The 20,645-nt window shown below is 42.8% G+C and overlaps 1 protein-coding gene across 2 annotated transcripts in view; it reads left to right on the plus strand.

Annotated features, from left to right (window-relative positions):
* Lipa (lipase A, lysosomal acid type) overlaps positions 1 to 20,645 on the plus strand; it is a 35,611-nt gene that overhangs the window by 8,375 nt on the left and 6,591 nt on the right. For both annotated transcript variants that reach the window (XM_052712153.1, XM_052712154.1), the window contains exons 4-8: positions 6,605 to 6,803; positions 7,956 to 8,065; positions 9,752 to 9,888; positions 15,164 to 15,310; positions 16,472 to 16,543. In XM_052712153.1, coding sequence (XP_052568113.1) covers positions 6,605 to 6,803; positions 7,956 to 8,065; positions 9,752 to 9,888; positions 15,164 to 15,310; positions 16,472 to 16,543 — 665 coding nt within the window. The remainder of the gene's footprint in view (positions 1 to 6,604; positions 6,804 to 7,955; positions 8,066 to 9,751; positions 9,889 to 15,163; positions 15,311 to 16,471; positions 16,544 to 20,645) is intronic.

Here is a 20,645-nt window from a genome sequence, read left to right on the forward strand (position 1 = left end):
GGAGTAAAGAGAAGTGTAGCGCAGAGGAGCATTCGCTGCTCTGCCTGCCCCTTCCTTTCCTCACCCCACTCGCTCCCCGACTTGGCTAGCTGCTGCTAAATGTCGTGTGTCTGAGAGATTTCCCCGGACAGATCAGGCCGCTGGGGCTATATCTTCTGTGTTTGTTTCACAGCAGTTAGGTCAACAAGAACTCAGATGGATGATAACATGGGTAATTATGGCCTTCCCCATGGGGCTAAGTGCAGCTGGTGCCCCGTGGAGGCCAAAGTCTTCTCTGACTCATTTGCTTTGAAAATTTGCTGCAGCCTGCCGGGTGGAGGTGGCGCACGTCTTTAACCCCAGCACTCTGGAGGCAGAGGCAGGCGCATCTCTGTGAGTTCGAGGCCAGCCTGGTCTACCGACTGAGTTCCAGAACAGGCACCAAAGCTACACAGAGAAACTCTTATCTCAAAAAAAACCAAAAACCAAAAACAAACAAACAAAAACCCGAAAATGTTGCAGCCCAAGGACTCAGCCTATCCCCGAGTACTTCTGTAGCCCTCTTGGGACTGGGGTGAGTGACGCATCGGAGATTCCAAATGTCCCTTGTTCTAGGTCACATTTGAGTCAAGGCTTGCCTATCTTCTGGGCTCAGAGAAGCCTTGGACCAAGTCTGTGGAGGGCACAGCTAGAAGCTGCATCACCTCGTGTGAGCATACTAAAAGCACCACCTCAGGGGAGAGAGTGAGGGTAGCAGCTTACCAAACCTCTCCGAGTTTGAGTTTCTTCATCTGTTACCTGAGAAAAATAATACTTACCCCATCATTGCTGTAAGGCCTACGGGTCACTTTGCTCTCACGGTGAGACATGTGACCCTGCACAGTGAGACACCTTACCCTCACGGTGAGACACTTTACCCTGCACAGTGAGACACCTTACCCTGCACAGTGAGACACCTTACCCTGCACAGTGAGACACCTTACCCTGCACAGTGAGATACCTTACCCTGCACAGTGAGACACCTTACCCTCATGGTGAGACACCTTATCCTGCACAGTGAGACACCTTACCCTGCACAGTGAGACACCTTACCCTGCACAGTGAGACACTTTACCCTCACGGTGAGACACCTTACCCTGTACAGTGAGACACCTTACCCTCACGGTAAGACACCTTACCCTCACAGTGAGACACTTTACCCTCACGGTGAGACACCTTACCCTCACAGTGAGACACCTTACCCTGCATGGTGAGACACCTTACCCTCACAGTGAGACACCTTACCCTGCACGGTGAGACACCTTACCCTCACGGTGAGACACCTTACCCTCACAGTGAGACACCTTACCCTGCATGGTGAGACACCTTACCCTGCACGATGAGACACCTTACCCTCACAGTGAGGCATCTGCACAGTTTGAAACTGAACCTTCTCTTTTTATCTCTCAAACATCACCACGATCTCCAGTACTGCTTTCTTAGCATCCAGTCTTCTGTGGCAGAGAGTCTATCCTAAACTTCAAGGAGAGAAGAGAGTTTCCAGAAAGATGTCTAAATTTGTTTACTGTGGGCAGAAGATGCTGAAGATGCATACAATGGGTAGAACCATCTGGAAGCCGGGTGCCGGTGTTACCATCTCTGTGTATGCTCGCTCCCTGCTGATGCTCCCTCTGTGAGCCTCTCTGCTGCTCTCCAGAGCTAATCATTTCTCAGCATTCACTGAACTGTGGACTCATGTTGTGGTTATGTGCAGCTTCTCTGATGGTCTGGAAAGGCAGGGAAGGCAAAAAGGCAGTTCCAGACAGGAATGATGGGCACCTTGATGTTGGATGATACAGATTTTATCCACCATATACTAATTGTGTGGCAAGGGGCGGATGGGTGGAGGCATGGTCTTCTCTTCAAAATTCAGTCTGCAAAATAAGTAGAATGACAGAAAGGGTATCTCACCATCCTGACTATGCAGGAATCTCTGTAATTCAGTGTTCTACGGAGTGCATTTGGAATGCTTCTATCTCCCTCTGTCTGTGCCGGTGCCTAGACAGTTCATGGTCTGCACGTAGCTGTGAGTGATATATTTCAGTATCACCAGCAGATACTTCTGAATTCCATAGATATTATATTTTTTCTATACAACTAGGCCCATGATAAAATTTAGTCAATACACTAGAGATGGTAGGAAATTATCAAGGATTATAATATAATAGAACAATGATAACAATGTCTTATAATAAGATTGCCAGCATTGTTTATTAAGGAAGCCTTAAACATAACTACTGCTAGACTATAACAGCAGATCTGCAGTTGGAACAGCTAAGTACTGAGTGGTTACTGGGTGGGTGGTGTGCACAGTGTGGACAGGGTGAGTCATGTCGTGGGTGGGCGGGTAGGAATCAGGAAAGTGTTGCTCCGTCATGTGTTTGCTGCGTTTTACTGTGTGCGCCCTGTGCCAGATTCAGCTTCAGCTGCTGCAGGCCCTGCAGTGAACGGTGTGGGTCACGTTGCTGCCTTGTTGATGCTTAATGGTCACAGTGACTGTCACTGGGGGTGTGGAGAACAGCACAGAACGTTAGAGATGGGACCTAGTGACGCAGGGTTTTGTGTTCCTTCGGGCAGTGTAGATCACTCCCTTTCCTGCAGAGAGACTTTGAGAGGTGAAGGCCTGGACACTGACAGAGGCCACATAACTATCTGATTGCTTGCTGTGGACAAGCCAAGTGCCCCCTGTCACACATGAATCATCAAATGAATCGTTAGGATTCTGGTTAGCCTGTATCACAGATGAGGAAAATGAGGTTATGGGGGTTAAGGCACATGCCTTTTTACACTGCCAACTTCTACCACATGGGATAATGAAGAAAACAACAGCCTTAGACTTCTGAGCCTTGAATTCAAAGTGGTAAATCTCTGTCTTTATAAATTAACCATTCTTAGGTATTTTGTCACTACAGCAGAAAGGGACAGAAATCTATAGTATTTGAACTTTTTTTTTTAAGGCCGAATCTTCAAACTAAAATTAGACTATAAAAATTCACTCAGGAGCCTTATTGTGGACAAGTAAAAACCCAATTGTTGTTTTTAATTTGTGTGGAACTGAAGAGCAAGCCTGGGGCTTCACACACACTAGGCTTTGCTGTACCAGCGAGCTATTAACCCCACAATCCATTCTTACCAATCATTGAGGAGGTCCTAATGATCCCCCGTGGAAGCTTGTTGGGGGATGTCTATGTCTTTTGGCTTTTTCCTGGGCATTTTAGGTAACTCATTCTGCCCTGGCCCAACTGCTGAATCAAGTGTCTGGCCATAATTCCCTTTAAGTAGATCTGAATACAGCTCTGGTGGGCTGATTAAGAATAGCCAAGGAAGCTTCAAAAACAAGGCCTTCTAGGCCAGGCTCTGTGCATGGAGTTCCTCATTCTCCAGATCAGGGCCAAAGCCAGTGATGTGTCTGTTTCATAATCACTTGGGATTGTTTCAGAAGATAGCAAATTTTGGCATAGGCTACTTGACTTGCCATGAGCTGGCTGGAGACAGAGCTAATATTTGTGTGCATACCTCTTTTCTACTTTAGTTTTTAAAATTACTTTTCCTTTAGATCACTGGCTAAAAGCAAGACGTTTGACATGAGATAGACCTGGATCTCAGTGTTGGCACACTGCTGACTGAATGTTCTAGGGCCAGTTGTTTTCTCCACATGTGGGGTCGCCTTATCCTTAACATGGATATGAAAATGTAAGCCATATACGACATAGGCCTCGAACATAATTGGTAGCTGTTTTGAACAATAGAGTATGGTAAGCCATTCAGACTGTAGAAGCTTGCTTAGGTTATCATGTGAGGAGAGTTTGTTCAGAAAGCTGTTAGACTGAAGTCTACCTCAGGGATGGTTGTGCCAGCCCTTGGACATGGGGTTTGTCTGGAGCCTAGGTCCCGCTTGGCTGGGTACTGAGCTCCTGTGGACTGCATGAGTTATGTAACCAATTCTGGGAGATGTAAGTTGAGGGGAAGCTCTAGCTTGTACTTCCTCACAAGGAACCATGGAAATGGGTACATACCACATTCAAGGTCCCTCTTACCAGTGTGTTTAGAATCTGCTATTGTAGAAAGATACTCAATCTTTTTGTGGGGTGTGCACACTCTTCCCAAACTAGCAAGGAACTTAAGATGCCAGGCTGCAGAGGGCCTTGCAGTTCCTGGGTCAGGCAAAGAATTCTACCATTTAAAGCTAATTCCTGAGGTGGGGCCACTGGGCTGAGGTCATAACCTTCCCTAGGAACTGCAAGGCTCCCCTTAGCCTGGCAGTCTAAGATCACTCACTGGCCCTGGCTACCAGTTATGAAGTTGAATCAACCCAGTGAGACTTTATGGCTCGTGAAAACTGAGTTCTGTGTCATGCTGACACACTCAACTTTGACCTCCTTCCTCTTGCCCTTGGTTTTATTACTTCCTTAGACCTCAGCTGGTTCCCCGTGACTTTTTGGAGTGAAGTAGCTTCCCATGAAGACTCGTGTCTTGGGAGGCAGGAGGAATTTCCCACACACTAAGCCTTCCTCCTGTGAACCACAGTCATTGCCAAGCCTAACTTTACCCGAAATTCACCTCACCACACAGGCAGCATTTGTGTATTGTCGTAGGGCTGCTGTCCCCAGCCTGCTTGGTGGTAGCTGTTTAGGTGACCAGGATGAAGTCACTTTGCCTGCCCTTGGCTAGACAAATGATACTTCAGGATTTTTTTTTGTTTGTTTTGTTTTTTTTTGGATTAGCTCCCAGAGGCAGGAGTTTCAGTAATTTTTGTCATGTTGTTTATAATTTCAAACTTTTAATGATTATTTTTCATATTTCCCAAGATGAACTAAAATCTTCATTGAAGGCAGGGAAGGTACATCTAGCACAGTGCCTTGAAGGTAGACCCTTTGCAGTAAATTCCGTCTTGCCAACATAGCCTTAAAGAGACCGTTAGAAAGTGAAGAAGGTAATGGACCCGGGGTTGGCTCATTCTCCAAGGTGCTGTTTTTTTTTTTTTTGCTTTTGCTCCTTGCTCTGTCTCCAGTGCTGAGAAGAAGGCCCTGTCATACAGGTGGTGCTGAATAAGGCTCTGCTTGGTGAGTGACTGCATGATCGCGCCCCGTAAGTCTCTCGAGGTCAGGTTGTCTGAGGGTGAGGGAAGGGGCTTGTACCTCCAAGTCTTTGTTTTTCTGGCAGTTTAACTGTCTCAGGAAGAGGTGAATAGAAGACAAATGCACATACACATTTGGAATTCATGTGTGTGTTTTTTCTATTTAACTTTCTTTAACATTTTTGAGGATTTAATATGTGAGCACATACATGTTTATCATACCTACTCTCCCCCTACCCCGCAGTTCCTCTGTGTTCCCCTTCAGATTCCCATCTCAAACTCATGTCTTCTTCTTCCATAGGACTTTATTCTACAATTATACTTTTTTTTTTAAATAACAGGTTTAGGGTCACTTCAAAATCAAGTAGATGCACGGTTGAGCAACCAAGACTTCCAAATTTTGGCAATGACTAAATCTGCTATAAACATCAATAGAGAGAGATTTCCCATATGCCTCTGCTCCTGTACACACATAGCCTCATCTTTTAAGCACACCCTCAGTGGTGTACATTGACATGTCACTGCCACTCAGCGTCTATACTTAGTTCTGTTCAAATGTTAGAAATGAGGATCCACGCTGCCCAAAGCACTCGGGAGTGTTTCTGCCATCCTCTTACTCTTCTAGTTGCTGTTATCTCTGCTTAGGGTTCAGCCGTTGTGGGTGGATAGAGCCATCTCGTTGTGTGTGACATTTTCCCTCCCAGTTTGTAGCATGAATCTTAAAGAGTCTTATTAATAAAAACAAACCTGGGCCAGGTATTGGGGTGAACGCTGGAAGATCAGAGAGGCAAAACAAGCCACAACTTCCTCACCTTACAATTCCTCAGCTGATCCTGTTTCCTCAGACTGGAAGCTTCTGAGTCCTCATCTGAATGGCTCTTTGAACTGTGCTGCTCAAAGCCTAAAAGTTTAACCAGCCAAAAGCTTCTAGTTCCTAGTCTTCACTCCTTATATAATCTCTCTGCTATCTGCCATCACTCCCTGGGATTAAAGGCTCACTTCTTGGGATTAAAGTCGTGAGTTACCATGCCTGGCTGTTTTCAGTGTGGCCTTGAACTCACAGAGATCCATGCCTCCAGAAGGCTAGGATTAAAGGTGTGAGTGCTACCATTTTTTAGCCTCTGTATCTAGTGACTGTTCCATTCTCTGACGCCAGATAAGTTTATTAGGGTGCACAATATTTTGGGGAACACAATACTACCACACCAATTTTGTTTGGAATCATTGTGAGCAAATTATAGAAACATTTTGCAAGTTCCCCAAATCTACTGAATTTTATTTTGATGCTTAAGTCAATGGTTTGTTAGCAGAGATGCAAAAAATAAAAAAAGAAGTGGAGTTTGCTGTCTCCTTGTCAGCACTGTTTCAAGGAAATGTGCCCCTCAGCTTGCTCATTTGTTTCTGTTGTTCTGTTTGCTTTGGTTTCTCTTCACTGTTGACTGCTTAGCAAGACATCATGTTTGCTGAGAAGATTGGATATATCACTTTCTAAACGTCAATGTTTTTCAGGTCCCAGACCAGTCGTATATCTTCAGCATGGCTTTCTGGCAGATTCTAGTAACTGGGTCACGAACATTGACAATAACAGCCTGGGTTTCATTCTGGCCGATGCTGGTTTTGATGTGTGGATGGGGAACAGCAGAGGGAACACCTGGTCTCAGAGACACACGACTCTTTCAGTTTCTCAGAATGAATTCTGGGCCTTCAGGTACATCACAGTTGATTATGACTCGGTATCTTTAGACACATGGAAATTTAGCTGGGAGGTGGATTTAGGAGTAACTGTCAAGTTGTATAAGGAAACTGATGTCTCTTGAACAGTTGTGAAACTTCTCAGGAATTTAATAACCAACATGAAGGTAAATTTAAATAAATGAATGCATAAGTGATTACATTCAGTTAGGCATTCTTAAGTTATTCTTAACATTCCTGGCATGGGGGAGGAGCTGCTAGGTTAAATATCAGGCACCCCCCTCCCCATAACACACATACTCACATGTTCATTTTACTTCTCTCTCTATCTCTCTCTTTCTTACTCCTGGCTCTACCAATCAACTGCTATGTGACACTTGGCACAGCTATAAACTGTCTGTGTCTGTTGCCTTATCTATAAAATAGGGATAATAAAGGCCTCTCATAAACCATAAACTCACTGGGCCTAAAGTAAAGGGTTCAAGGAAGGAGCTTCCACAGAGCCTGGCATATTCTAAGTGCTTTCTAACAACTGGATTGTCACTTTCCTCATCTAAGACACACACACACACACACACACACACACACACACACACCCTTACCTAGTTAAAGACTACAGCATAGTGTAGCAGGTATTATAGAAGGCTGGCCCTATGGATGCTTCCTTTTGATAAAACTAAAGCTACCTTAGTCATGAATCACAAGAGTGAGAACTTTTACCAAAAGACATTTATTAGAAAATGTATATTGTAACACCATTTACACTCATAACAACAGATACTCAAATGCATGCCAGCAGTACATTCAATGATCCAAGTATGGTATATTAACATAAAAACATGAGAATAAACAGCTATAGTCATGTACCAACATGGAGGAAGCCAGGTATGAAAGAAGTTAGGTTACATAATCCCATTTACAGGAAATATGCAAAGTGAATAAAGCTAATTTATAGATGTGAAAAATTAGAGGTGTTACCTTCAGGAGATACAATTGGAAGGGAATGCAGGGGACTTCCTTGGTCCTTGACATGGTTGTGTTCTGAACTCATGCAGGCTTCTTTGGCCATGCTCTGTGTGCTAACACACTTCATGCCAAGTATCTGGGTGCTGTTCTACTCTTTTGTGTGCTATGTCATTTGAAGAGTCCTTTGTCTTTTGGATTGTAGTTTTGATGAGATGGCAAAATATGACCTACCTGCTTCAATTAACTACATTGTGAATACAACTGGTCAAGAACAAGTGTTTTATCTGGGCCACTCTCAAGGATCCACCATAGGTATGTATGCAATGAAGAGGGAAAAGGCCATATGTCATTGAAGTGAAGTGATGTCACACAAAAATGATGTTACTTCAAATACAGATTTTTTTTAAATGCCAAGCAGAAATCATGAGTGGAGCAAGGAATGTTCAGTCATAATCTACAGAAATTCAGAATTTAGTATAAATTGTTAAGTATCTTAAAATTGAAAGAATTGATGTAAGCTATGTCCTGTTATGTGTTTTCCAATTTAAGCAATGTAGGGATGTGAGAGGGCAGAAAAGTGGGAAGTTTTCCAGTGTCAGAAACCTTAAAGAGTCAATAAGAAAATATACTTAAATGTTCAGTGCCAGGCTGTGGTGTAGTTCGGTGTAGAGTGCTCGCCTAAGGTGTTTGAACCCCAGGGTTTATCCCCTAGCACTACCTAAAATAAACAAATCAGTAATTAAAGAAATAAACTTAAGTGAACCACAACTACAAGATGAAAGTTTATACTTTATAGTTTTTGAAAGCTATTTGCATTTTCATTTATGTTGATTATAAAAGTAATATGTTTCTGCGTGTGTGTGTGTGTGTGTGTGTGTGTGTGTGTGTGTGTGTGTGTTATGTGTGTGTAGGCCAGAGCATAACCTTGGTTGTCAGTCCTTCTCAGGCATTGCCCATCTTGTTCTTTTGAATCTCTCACTGGCCTGGGCTAGACACTGGTTAGACTAGATCAACTGCCAGGCAGCCTCAAGGATACACCTGTCCCCACCGTCCTAGTGCTGAAACTAGAATTGCAGACCACCACACCTGGCTTTGTGACATGGGCTTTGGGGCTTAAGCTCAGGCTCTGTTTGCATGGCGAGCACTTTATGGATTGAGCTGTCTTCTCAGTTCAATACGTTTTTGTTATAAAGAAAAGTACAAAACTTTGCAAAGTTTAAAAAATGGAAATTAGCATTAATTTTAACAAGCAAGTTTCTCTAATGAGAGGCTGGGCACATGTTCCATAACTTACTAAATTCTGCCATTTTCATGTTCACTAACACCTTCGTGTTCATGGCACATGATCTGCTCAGAGTACATTCTGCAAGGAGATTCACAAAGTGAAAAGTATGAGTGATTTCCAGGTGTTAACATGTTGTTAAATTGCCTCCCCCTCCAGAAAAATGACGCTGCATGTTCTTCTCTATTCTTCTTTATTTATGTTACTTCTTTTATGACTAGGTGACTTGTCTCTTGAAGTCCATTGTTCTAAAGTATTCCAGGGACAACGTTACCCCTTTTATGACTAGGTGACTTGTCTAAAGTCTGTTATTTCTAAAGTGTTCTAGAGACAAGTAGCTTGGAGAGATCTGAGAGAAGTGTAAAAAATATTTTACAGTGAGGGAGTCTAAATGTGGCTTCCGAGTCCCGGGTGTTCTGCTTGGATGGTTTGCAAATTAGGGCGGGGTAGAAGTGTAGGGTGGAGCTGTAGAGATTCACATTGCCATGGAGACGGACTACTTCCTGGTTCTCTTTCCCTGGACTTATTTCCATGCATACTGCAGGCTGAAATCTGGACCTAAATTCTGTGTTTCTGAGCCAGAATGTTTGAGAGGGCTGTCCAAGTGTTCAACATGTGTGGCTGGTTACTGGACTTCCTCTGTAGGGCACAATGAGTGACCCTTCTGTTTTGTGGAGGCAGTACTAGACAATCTAATTCTTTCTTTTGCCCCACAGGTTTTATAGCATTTTCACAGATACCCGAGCTGGCAAAGAAGATTAAAATGTTTTTCGCCATGGCTCCCGTGGTGTCTCTCCATTTTTCCATGAGCCCTCTGACCAAGATTGGACAGTTGCCAGACCTTCTTATTGAGGTACTTGGGTCACACCCATCCCCCTTCTCCTCAGATATTCTCTTCTGAGCTGAAAACTTAGTCATTAGTGGAGACTTGGCAGTGTCCTCTGTGTATGCTATTACGGGAACAGTGAGTGAGTGTACTTACCACCCTCCTCCTGCAGAGGTGCCTAGGGAACCATGTTATTAACTAGACACACAGCTGCACGTATTCATAGTTAACACACTAGTTCAGCTCCCTATCCACCTTACAAAGAAGGTACAAGGAAGTCTTTGAAAAAGTAACTTAAGCGTTCATTAAGTTGCTTTTCATCCACAGGGCAGGTGGGTACACAGGGGTAGACAGGGGATAGGAGACCAGAAATATGCCATTTCTATGTGCCTGTCGCTAGCCATGCTGAAAATGATCTAAGGTATGATTTGGCCCTTAAGCGTATCAGTGCTTCACCCCTAGAACTATTCATTTCTAAGCTGCATTCCAAGGGGAAGCAGCACTCATGAGAAGGAGTTTAAGCTCATTAAGAACGGACAATCCATTATTCCTGTGCCATGTATTTTATAAACACACACACACACACACACACACACACACACACACACACACACACACACATACTCGAAATCCTATAGAGCGTTATATACAGTCGATGGTTTGGTTGTAAGTCTAACCTTTAAAGGCTGCATTTCCAGCCCTGTAATGGGTTTTTGACACTGAGGAATCATGCATTGGATTGTGGGCCCAGCAGATTACACTGAAACTGAAAACTTCCTATTAACTAGTGGTGGTCCAACATATAGTTCACATATTTGTGGTGATGCTAGCATACAAAAATCTATGGTCACAAGAGTTACATAAAAGTGTAGGGCACATAATTATGCCTAGTATTTATGCCATAGTTAGCTTTAACTGCCAACTTGACACAGCCTAGGGTCATCTGAGAAAAAAAAGTCCTAATTGAGAAATTACCTAAATCACATTGGCCTGTGGCATGCCTATGGGATATTGTCTTGACTATTAATACAGGAAGTCTCAGACTACAGTGGGCAGCATCATCCCTATGCAAGTGGCCCTGGGTTGTATAAGAAAGCTACCTAAGTGTTAGCCTGCGAGTGAGCCAGCAAGAATCTCCGTGGTTCCTACCTTTAAGTTCCTTCCCTGATTTCCCCCTATGATGGAATGTGACCTGGATGTGTTAGATGAAATAAACCCCTTTCTCTCTCAGATTGCTTTTGGTTAGAGTGTTTTACAGCAACAGAAGCAAAGCAGAATGCTATTCTTGATAATGATAATAACTATTGCTGACTTATTTATATCCTATCCTTTAAATCATTATTTTAGCACGTACTTCTTCATCTTGCAAAAATGCTTATTGTAAAGGCTTGTGACATGATGTGCCAGCAGTGGCCTCGTGAATCTCGTGTTCACCACATTTTTTGATTACATCAAGTAGCTGTGTCAAGTGATTGACCTGTCCCATCTAGAATTGTGTAATGATACTATGTGGTGGTTGCACAATGCTAATATTCCTTGAGAACTTGGGACTTAGAACTTGCCCCTGCTATTAAGTGACTTATTACTTAGAGGTAGGTGTAACATAGCTTGCTCTCTCTCTGTCTCTGTCTCTCTGTCTCTGTCTCTCTTGCTTTTGCTCTCTCTCAGGCCACTTTAAAGTCTTTTAAAGGAAATATATACCATGCTCTTAATGAGACTCTTAACGAGGTAGAAGGACTATAATGTTGTTATACTTCATTGTTTTTGTAACTGTGACACAGTAAGTTGGGGGTTATAAAGAGCTACAGTTAGTCAGACTCTTGTGGTAGGAATTCAGGGCACCAGCAAACATGCTGATAAAAGTTTGTTTTGACTGGCTTGTTAATAGAAGTATTGATTTGCATTGCAAACACTTCAGAAGTTACAAGTAATTCCTGAATACTAGGTCCTACAGACCCCACAAATGTATTTATGCACACAGAGATGCACCAAGAGAAATATATTGTTTTGTTTCAACGCAGGTGGTATCCAACTCTATAGATTGTTCTGCAGACTGAACATTTCTCCCATGGAGAGCTCACCTGTGAATTGATTTCCTCATTAACATAGGCAGTTTTTGATTATGAAGACCTGCTAATATAGTTGACTGCTTTGGTAGACATCTAGCTTGGGGGAGGAGCTCTAGAGTGGATACAGGAGAGTGTGGTTGTTGCTGTAGGAATGCATTTTTATAAATCTAGCTTGTTCCTTTGAGTTTATGAGTTAGCTTTGTAAACCTAAAAATGCCACACCTTCCCCCGTCCCACTTTAGAAATGGTGTTCTGTAAAATCTGGAGTGGAGATCAGGGATCTGTGTTTTTACAAAACATTCTCCATGATTTCTAATGAAGACTATGGGCCTGGCATTTGGGAATCATGGTTTCAGACTAGAGTGCTTTGGGGCACACACCGGGAAAGTAAAAACAAAAACTAACAAACAAACAAAAAAATAAAACCAAACGAATAAATAGTCATAAAAACCATTGCATTAAGCTGCTGTGAAAAGTACATGTCACTTTTGTGGAAGTAATGTGTTCCCCCTCTAATCCTTTGAAAAAAATACGAAAGTATAATTTACAAACCCATTGAAGTCAATATGATCATGCCTACAAACACTTAAGGCAAATTCTCCTTTATCTGTGTATATCACATGCATTGATGTGTTTTCCGTGGAGTTTGCTACAGTAGTAGTTGGGTCGGTAGTTCTGAGGCACCAGGTCAACTTTATCCTTCATCAGCCTGTGATGTGAGCCAATGATACATCATCCTGCTAAATAGAGAACTTCAAAAGTATGTGCAGTTGTCCGGTGATTTATGTAGACACACTAAGACAAGAGTTGTGAATGGGCTCACTTTCCATGTCACATGACCTTTTCTCCATTGTGGAATTTACTTCCTGGTTCTTTTTAGTTACTTCTTGTGTGGCTGTTCAGGAAAGATCATTCGGACCTAATGTCTGTTTTCAGGTTTGAGACATTGTCCAACAGAAGATTGATTTGACAGTGTGCTGCCTAGTTTTTAATGTCAGCTTGACACAGGCTACAGTCATTTGGGAAGAGCAAACTCAATGGAGAGATTCCCTCTGCTGGACTGGCATGTAGGCCAGCTTTGGGGGGTGTTTTCTTAATTAGTGATTGATGCAGGAGAGAGCATCCCATTGCAGACAGTGCCACCCCTGGACAGGTGGTCCTGGATGCTGGAAGAAAGCAGACTGAGCAGGCCATGAGGGAGCAAGCCAGTGACTCGCACTTTGTCATGGCTTCCGTATCAGTTCCTGCCTCCAGGTTCCTGGCCAGTGTGAGTTCCTACCCTGACTCTTCCTTAGATAATGGACTGTGATGTGGAACTATAAGCTGAAATAAATCCTTTCTTCCTCAAGTTGCTTTGACCATGGAATTTTATCGAAGTAAGAGAAACCCTAACTAAGACAGACAGAGATCACAGGCGGTCTGTGGATGACCGAGTTTTCTGGAAGAAACTAGAATACAATATTATCCATTTAAACTAGTGTGATATTTACACAGCAGATCAGATAGCTGACATTTTTTAAAGGGAGGAAAAAGGAAGCTATGTTTCGCCATTCTGTGGATTAGTGATAAGCCAGAACAAGTAGAGCAAGTAGTAGTCATAGTGCTGAGCTCAGCATGAACATTCAGTTTCGTCAAGTTGTTGATATTCCCCAATCATCCACTCAGAGGCAGAGAAGCAGGCTGCGTGTGCAGCTTCATTCATTTGTGTTTACAGCTTCCCTGTGTCCCGCTCCTAGGTTCTAAGGCAAATGGGCTGCATGTCTTGTCCCTCCTGGTGGTGTGCTGGTGACCTTTGACCATTTTGGCTGTAGAATCATCATCCTGGTTTCTGCCTTCATCGTTAGTTGCTGTTTTATCTGTGTACATGTCTGGTTTTTTTTTTTTTTTGTGGCCAGATTTCCCCTCTTTAAAAGGACACTAATCATGTCACATGAAGATCCAACTTCTCTATCACTTGATTCATCTGAAAAGACCCAATCTCAAAATAAGGCCAGTCTCAAACCCTGACAGTTAAAACATAAATGTCTGCCTTTTAAGGGGACATAACTCAACCCACAACATTTCTTTTGTAGATATTTGAGTTTTTCATTCTTGCTTGGAATGGTGGGTATGTGCTCACAACACGTGAGTGGGTGTGAGCAAGATTGCAAAGGGACAGATCTGAGTTCCATATAAGGTAGACTTGTCTCCTGTTGCATAGTACAAGAAGATCTGCCTTGAGAATGTAGTGATGGCCTGGCTCTACAGGAGCACAGATTCAGTGACTATTGGTTAAGGACAATGTAGACTAAGAATTGGTAAGCTTCTTTTATAAAGAGCCAGAGAGCAAGTGAATTTGGCCTTGTGGGCCAAGTGGTTTCTGTTGACTATTCCTGTCTACCAAAGCAGCCAGGGATAATTCATTTAACTGATACTGTGGCTGTATTCCACTAAAACTTACAGAACCTCATGTGGTGCTGGGAGCAGGGGAAGTGAGAAGTAATTAACTATCTAGTGGGTTCAGAGTAATTGTTTAATGGGTGCAGGTACAAGGTGCAAAATGATCAATCTGAAGATGGATCATAGGGATAATTGCACAAGCATGAATGTGCTTGCCACTGAACTGAGCAGTTAAAAATGATTCAAATGGTCAATCTTAAGTGTTGTACTATCATAAAAATATTTCTTAATAAATTAACAATAATCGTTCATGATGGCTCACACCTTCGAGAGACTGAGGCAGCAGGATTCTCATGAGTTTGAGGCCAGCCAAGGCTATCCAGCAAGACCCTGTTTTGAAACAAACAAACAAACAGACAATAGTAAACAGCCTGCAGGGGGCCTGGATCTGGCTAATATTGGATTAGAGAGAAACATACTTAGTCAGAGCCTAAACAGCTGGATTTGGCTAATATTGGATTAGAGAGAAACATACTTAGTCAGAGCCTAAACAGCTGGGAAGAGCCCTTCAACAGATGGTCATGGTCATCTCCCTTTATAATGGTCTACTATAAACTTACATAGCTTTCTGCCTCTATCTTTTCATTTTGGGAACTTCAGTACATGTCTCTAAGTGCATCTGACTTAGTCCAGAAAGATCTCACAGGTTCCCTGCTTGAATGTGGGTTGATTGCCGTTGTGTTCTGGAGGCCCCTTGTGGAGAATCCTGTATGTCTGTATGTCTAAAGGGATGTTGAAGCTGGTACATCAGGCTGCAATGCTGACCCATTCTTGGGTTTCTTTTTCTTTTACAGGACTTGTTTGGACACAGACAGTTTTTACCCCAGAACGCAGTGCTGAAATGGCTGAGTACTCACGTTTGCACCCACGTCATCATGAGGGAGCTTTGCACAAATGTCTTCTTTCTTATATGTGGCTTCAATGAGAAGAATTTAAACACCGTATGTCCATTGACACTGAGACTTGATCTCAGCTGTCAGTTATTATTTATAGATGTGCTTATTTGTATGAGAGATGCAGACCTGGACCCAGACATTGTAGTCTTTCATTTAAGAAACACAACATTAAAATCATGGGGCAGTGGTGGCGCATGACTTTAATTCCAGCACTTGGGAGGCAGAGCCAGGCGGATCTCTGTGAGTTCGAGGCCAGCTTGGTCTACAGAGCGAGACCCAGGACAGGCACCAAAGCTACACAGAGAAACCCTGTCTTGAAAAAACAAACAAACAAAACAAAAACAACAACAACAAAAAGAAAGACAACAATCAACTTTAGCAAGTGGTGCCATCTGCTGCTGCCTTCGAGCTCATTCCTGTCAGCTTCCTACACAGAACCTAGATAGAAACCATTAATGTGTGGATTGGTCACAAGTCACAATATTTATATAGCATTTATTCTAGAAGTGTGTTCTTTTTAAAAAAGCTATGTGTGTTTAAATCTGGAGCATCATATACATATATACACAGAGATATATACCATACGCATTAGCATATATTTGTCTATATATATGTATTTATGCTTGTTACAAAGTGTAAATCTCTGGCTTACAACATGCTTGTGTTTCTAAATGTATTTATATTTTAGAGTGTTGAATTCTGAAAAGGGTTTTAAAATTCTGGAGTAAAGGCAGGTGTGGTGGTGCAGTCTGTAACCCAAGCACTTGGGGGACTAAGCCAGGAGGACCTGAAGTTCAAGTTGGAGCTATCTAGTCAGATCCTGCCCCCCACAAAATATTCTGCAATGAAGGCGGTAGAGACTTTTTTAAAGGGATATTTTTATTTCTTCCTAATGATTAAAGGAAGACTTTAAGTTTGTAAAGTTTGGAACTTTAGGAAAGCATTAAGAAGATAAAAATGACCTGTGATTGCAACCTGTACCCCTTTGCGTTATTTTACCTCACTGTTGCCTTTTCTGCACTCCGCAGGTGTGTGCATTTTTATCGCCTGTATTTGCAGTCAGATATATTCTGACCTCTGAGAGATTAATATTCTGAAAGACTATGTATAGATTAGTATTATTTTATCTTTTGAAGAGGAAAATGTATTAGTGCATATCAGCGTAACCCTGTTTTCATTCTCTAACTCTTCACACTCATCTTTCAGTCTAGAGTGGAAGTGTATACAACACACTGTCCTGCAGGAACGTCTGTGCAAAATGTACTACACTGGAGCCAGGTAAGCACGCCAGGGTTACAGATGGGCACGCGTAAAGTCTGTGTTGAGTAAAGCTGGTGCTGGACGAGCCATGGATTCCCAGAGCAGTCCCCTGCACGCCTTTCCCAAACAAAAACAAAACAACGCATCTGTTTCCTTCCTACAGTCCAGGGTGCTTGTCACTAAGTTGGGGCACTTTAGTTATCCTTCGTGATACACACTGTTGGGCGTGGGCTCACTTGGCAGTGGTCAGGCAGAGGTTTGCTCTCTTCTCTCCCTCACTTCTTTCTCCTTTATTTCCACTCCAGATTATATATTCCTTTCCTATGACCCTTTCCTTTCTCCTCCCGTTTTTTTTTTTTTTTTTATTGTGTACCAGATTTACTTCATGTTTGATAAAATAGGATTCTCCGGAGGTAGAAGCTGTCATTTCAGCACTAACCCACGAACACATCGTGCCCAGAACATCAGTGGATAAACCCGAGCCAAAGCGTTCATGTATGATAACGGGAGTCACTAAGTTTAAAATCGAATTTGGATCATTTTATCACATAAGCAGTGTATGTCAGTGGGAGAGCATTTAGAGTTCACATATGGATCAAAAAGAAAAGTATCTTAAAATGGAAATAAAATTATTCTAATGATCCTACACAGATAGTAAGTACACATTTGAGGTAGGAAATGTCTCTGCGTTTACTTGATGTCTCTTGCTGTATCATTTCAGAAAGAAGCGGTTCTAGGCAGAATCATTTCTAAAAGAAGGGGACTACTTTTTTTCTCCTACCAATGGCTTTACAACTGGCTCCCCTTTTCCCACTTGACAATAAGGGAGGACTTACTTCTGCCTTAGAGCATAGTTTTGAGAATGGTCTTTTCCAGCTAACCTCATCCCAGGTGTGAAATACTTTGCTGTTTAAGCTTCAAACCAAGATGCTCTAAAGGTGCCTTAGATAGCAGCTTCTGAGTACCGGGCAGACACACTTGCACCAGAAACACTTCATTCCTTAAGGGTTACACCTTTTAATAAAGCATTCTTTCAAATAAAAATAAGACGTGGGAAGTACACTGACTTTAATAATGAAGAGTATGGGGCTAGGAGATGGCTCAGTGGATAAAGGCACTTGCTGCCAAGGCTGATGACCTGAGTTTGATCCCTGGCACCTACAAGGTCCAAGGACAGAATGTATTCCAAGTTGTCCTCTGACCTCTGTATGTATACTGTGCATGCATGTGCGAGCACATACGTGCACACACACAAACACACACACCATACATAAATAAACTGAAATAAGTAAGGTATTTTAAAAAATAAAATAAAACCTATGGGTCACCAAGATGGCTCAGATAAAGTGCTTGCTTTGGAAGCCAGGCAACTTGTAATCAACCCCAGAACTCACATACAGGTAGAAGGAGAGGACCAGCTTCCCAAAAAGTTGTCCTCTGCTCTTCACAAGTGCATATTCTCCCTCCGTCATGTACACAAAAGAAACATAAATAAAAACTTTAAAAAACCAAAAACAGACTGCTGTGTCCACAGAGGTTCTAATTCATTTGCACTGGAGAATCTGTACTTTGGGTTTTTATTTTTGCATTTTTATTGCGATATACATGACAGTGCTATTTACATCGTACAACTTGATACATTTTGGCATAAGCTGTAATGCCATTGCCTCAAATATGATAGGAAACATACTTGCCACCTCCAACAGTCCCCTCATGTTCCTAGGTAAATCCTTTCCTCACACAGCAACTGATCTGCTTTCTTTCACTGCAGTCTGTTCTGCCTTTTCTGGAGTTCATATGAATAGAGGTGTACAGTATTATGTATTTGTTTAGTTTTATCTGGCTGTTTTTCTCAACATAATGATTTTGAGATTATCCTTATCATATTTATCAGTAGTTCAGTCCCTTTTATTCAGAAAGATCTTTATTTTTAGAAAACCTATCCATCAGCTTCTACTACTAGCCAAGTGTGCACGTCCCTGGGGGGGGGGGGGTGCCACGCTGACCTCCTTTCTTGCCTCGGAGCCCGATCTGAAGAAGTGTGGTCTGAGACACTGGCTGACATGAACTGCCCTCTCTAGGCATCTCTTTAAGGAGCCTCCTCTTCGGTTACTGTTGTGTCAGGAAAGCTAAATGTCAGGTGACAGAGTTTTGTGTGGCTTCTTTAGAAGAGGGGTCCCCAGAATGCAGGTTGACCATGCCATGATTGCAGCACACATTTAACACTTAAACGAGATGCTTTAGACCTTGGGAGGCTCTCAAATTCACAAATGCCCTTCTTTCAGGTCCTTGTTACTCTCAAGTATATTTTCGTATATGATCATTTGTTTTCTTCCTATGTTCTCATACTAACCCCCGACACGTGTGAACATTTTACCTCTCTATTTGGACATGTCTCAAAAAGGCCTCATTTCTGTCACCTCAGAAATCAATGCATTCCCAAATATGTCCGCCGGCTGGCTGAGGCACTCTGAAGGCAGACAGTGAGCTACTTGTCAGCGTAGTGGCCACCAGCAGCCCATGTGTGGTATGCCCCATGCTTCAACAGTTCACAAGTAACCACTCTGCCTGGCCTCTCAGGGGCCCCTGGCCACGCTGAAACTGTGGCTGCCCTGAGACCATGCTATGTTGTCATCACAGTAAGGTCCTTCCTTCATCCTCAGTGTTCGAGGGCCCCCACTGGGCACTGGGTTTGGGAGAGAGCAGCTGGATTGGCTGTAACCTCAACATCTGCTCCAATTCCAGCCCCTTTCTTTCATCTGCCCCTTTAAGCAGCTGGCCAGGGTTAGAGACTGTAGGCTAAGAGCCATAACATTGCTCTCTGGCCAAGCTGACCTTGGGGTTTCAGCATTTTCCAAACCCATGACTCCGTGGAGAGGGCACTGTTCCCTTTGCCCTTCTGCTCATTGCGGTGTCCCTCTGTCAATACAGGAGGTACTTTGTCCAGCCGTTGCCTGGTGTTTTCTTGTTACTGCTCTCCCCCTGGGCTCTTGAGATGACCTTGGTACTTGTCAGATGGCCTCAGGAAATGATACGGGTGCTTGGCTCATTTTCCTCTTCATTTAGTCCCATCCATGGAATACCACCCATGCAGAGTAGATCTCCCATCCTCCTTAGATACACCTTCCTGGAAACACCCTCCTAGACACAGACATGTCTAGAGGTGTCTCTTAGTTGATTCCAAATTTCATCAAATTGACAATCAAGGTTGACCATATCAACCTCCAAGCCAAATCTGACAAGCTTATAACCGGGTCCCACCTATTCTTGTCTCTCGCCTCCTGACCGCTGACCAGAGCCTGGGTACTTATTTTTCTTGGAAGAGTCCTGTCCTCACCTAGCTTTACAGTGTTAGCCACACTACTGAGGATACTGATAAAATAGTTTTCTGGGCCTGTCCCACATCCATCCAGGATCTGAATTCTGAATGTGTTCCTAGGATCTGCATATTAATTACTACCTTAGATCATTCTGATGCCATCCACTATTTGAAACTTGTTGAAAAAAAATGTACATTTGATTAAGTTTTTAAAAACAGTGCTGGTAGCTTGAAGTCCCAAGGGACACTGAGCACACTAAACTTAGGCTGAGCTAGAAGCTATTTCCTACTGACCTGGTGCTTTGTACACACGTATGACATGTGAGAGTGTGGAAAACGAAAACCTGCATACCGTGGCTGCACTGGGGCATTAGCTCTTGCAGTTAGAGGTAGAAGTGGATGCAGTCACAGGAGCTGTAAGTCTGTCTGTATTTTGCTCAGTATGTCACAAGTATTTTAACACCTGTCACCTGCAATGGCAAAAATGGATGCTAAACGTGTCTAGTGGCATTTCCCTGTAGTCTCTAATCTCACACTGATTTTATCCTATCAAAAAGAAATACGTTATGATGTATGTAGTTGATGCGAACTGAAACTTTACAGCTATCAAGAACATTTCTGACAAAGGATGTCTGGTTTTGTTTGGTTTTTTCTTAGCCAGTTCCCATCATGTGGCCAAAATGAACAATTTGCACTTCTCTTGACTTGACAATTTTGGGGTTAATCCATTTAAATTTGGGCGTTTAAGGGAAATATAAGCTTGTATTGTTTGACATTTCACAAATAAATGAATTTTTGTTG

This window comes from Peromyscus californicus, unplaced genomic scaffold (genome assembly GCF_007827085.1).
Source record: "Peromyscus californicus insignis strain IS unplaced genomic scaffold, ASM782708v3 Scaffold_4__1_contigs__length_199733344, whole genome shotgun sequence".
Classification (NCBI taxonomy): domain Eukaryota; kingdom Metazoa; phylum Chordata; class Mammalia; order Rodentia; family Cricetidae; genus Peromyscus; species Peromyscus californicus.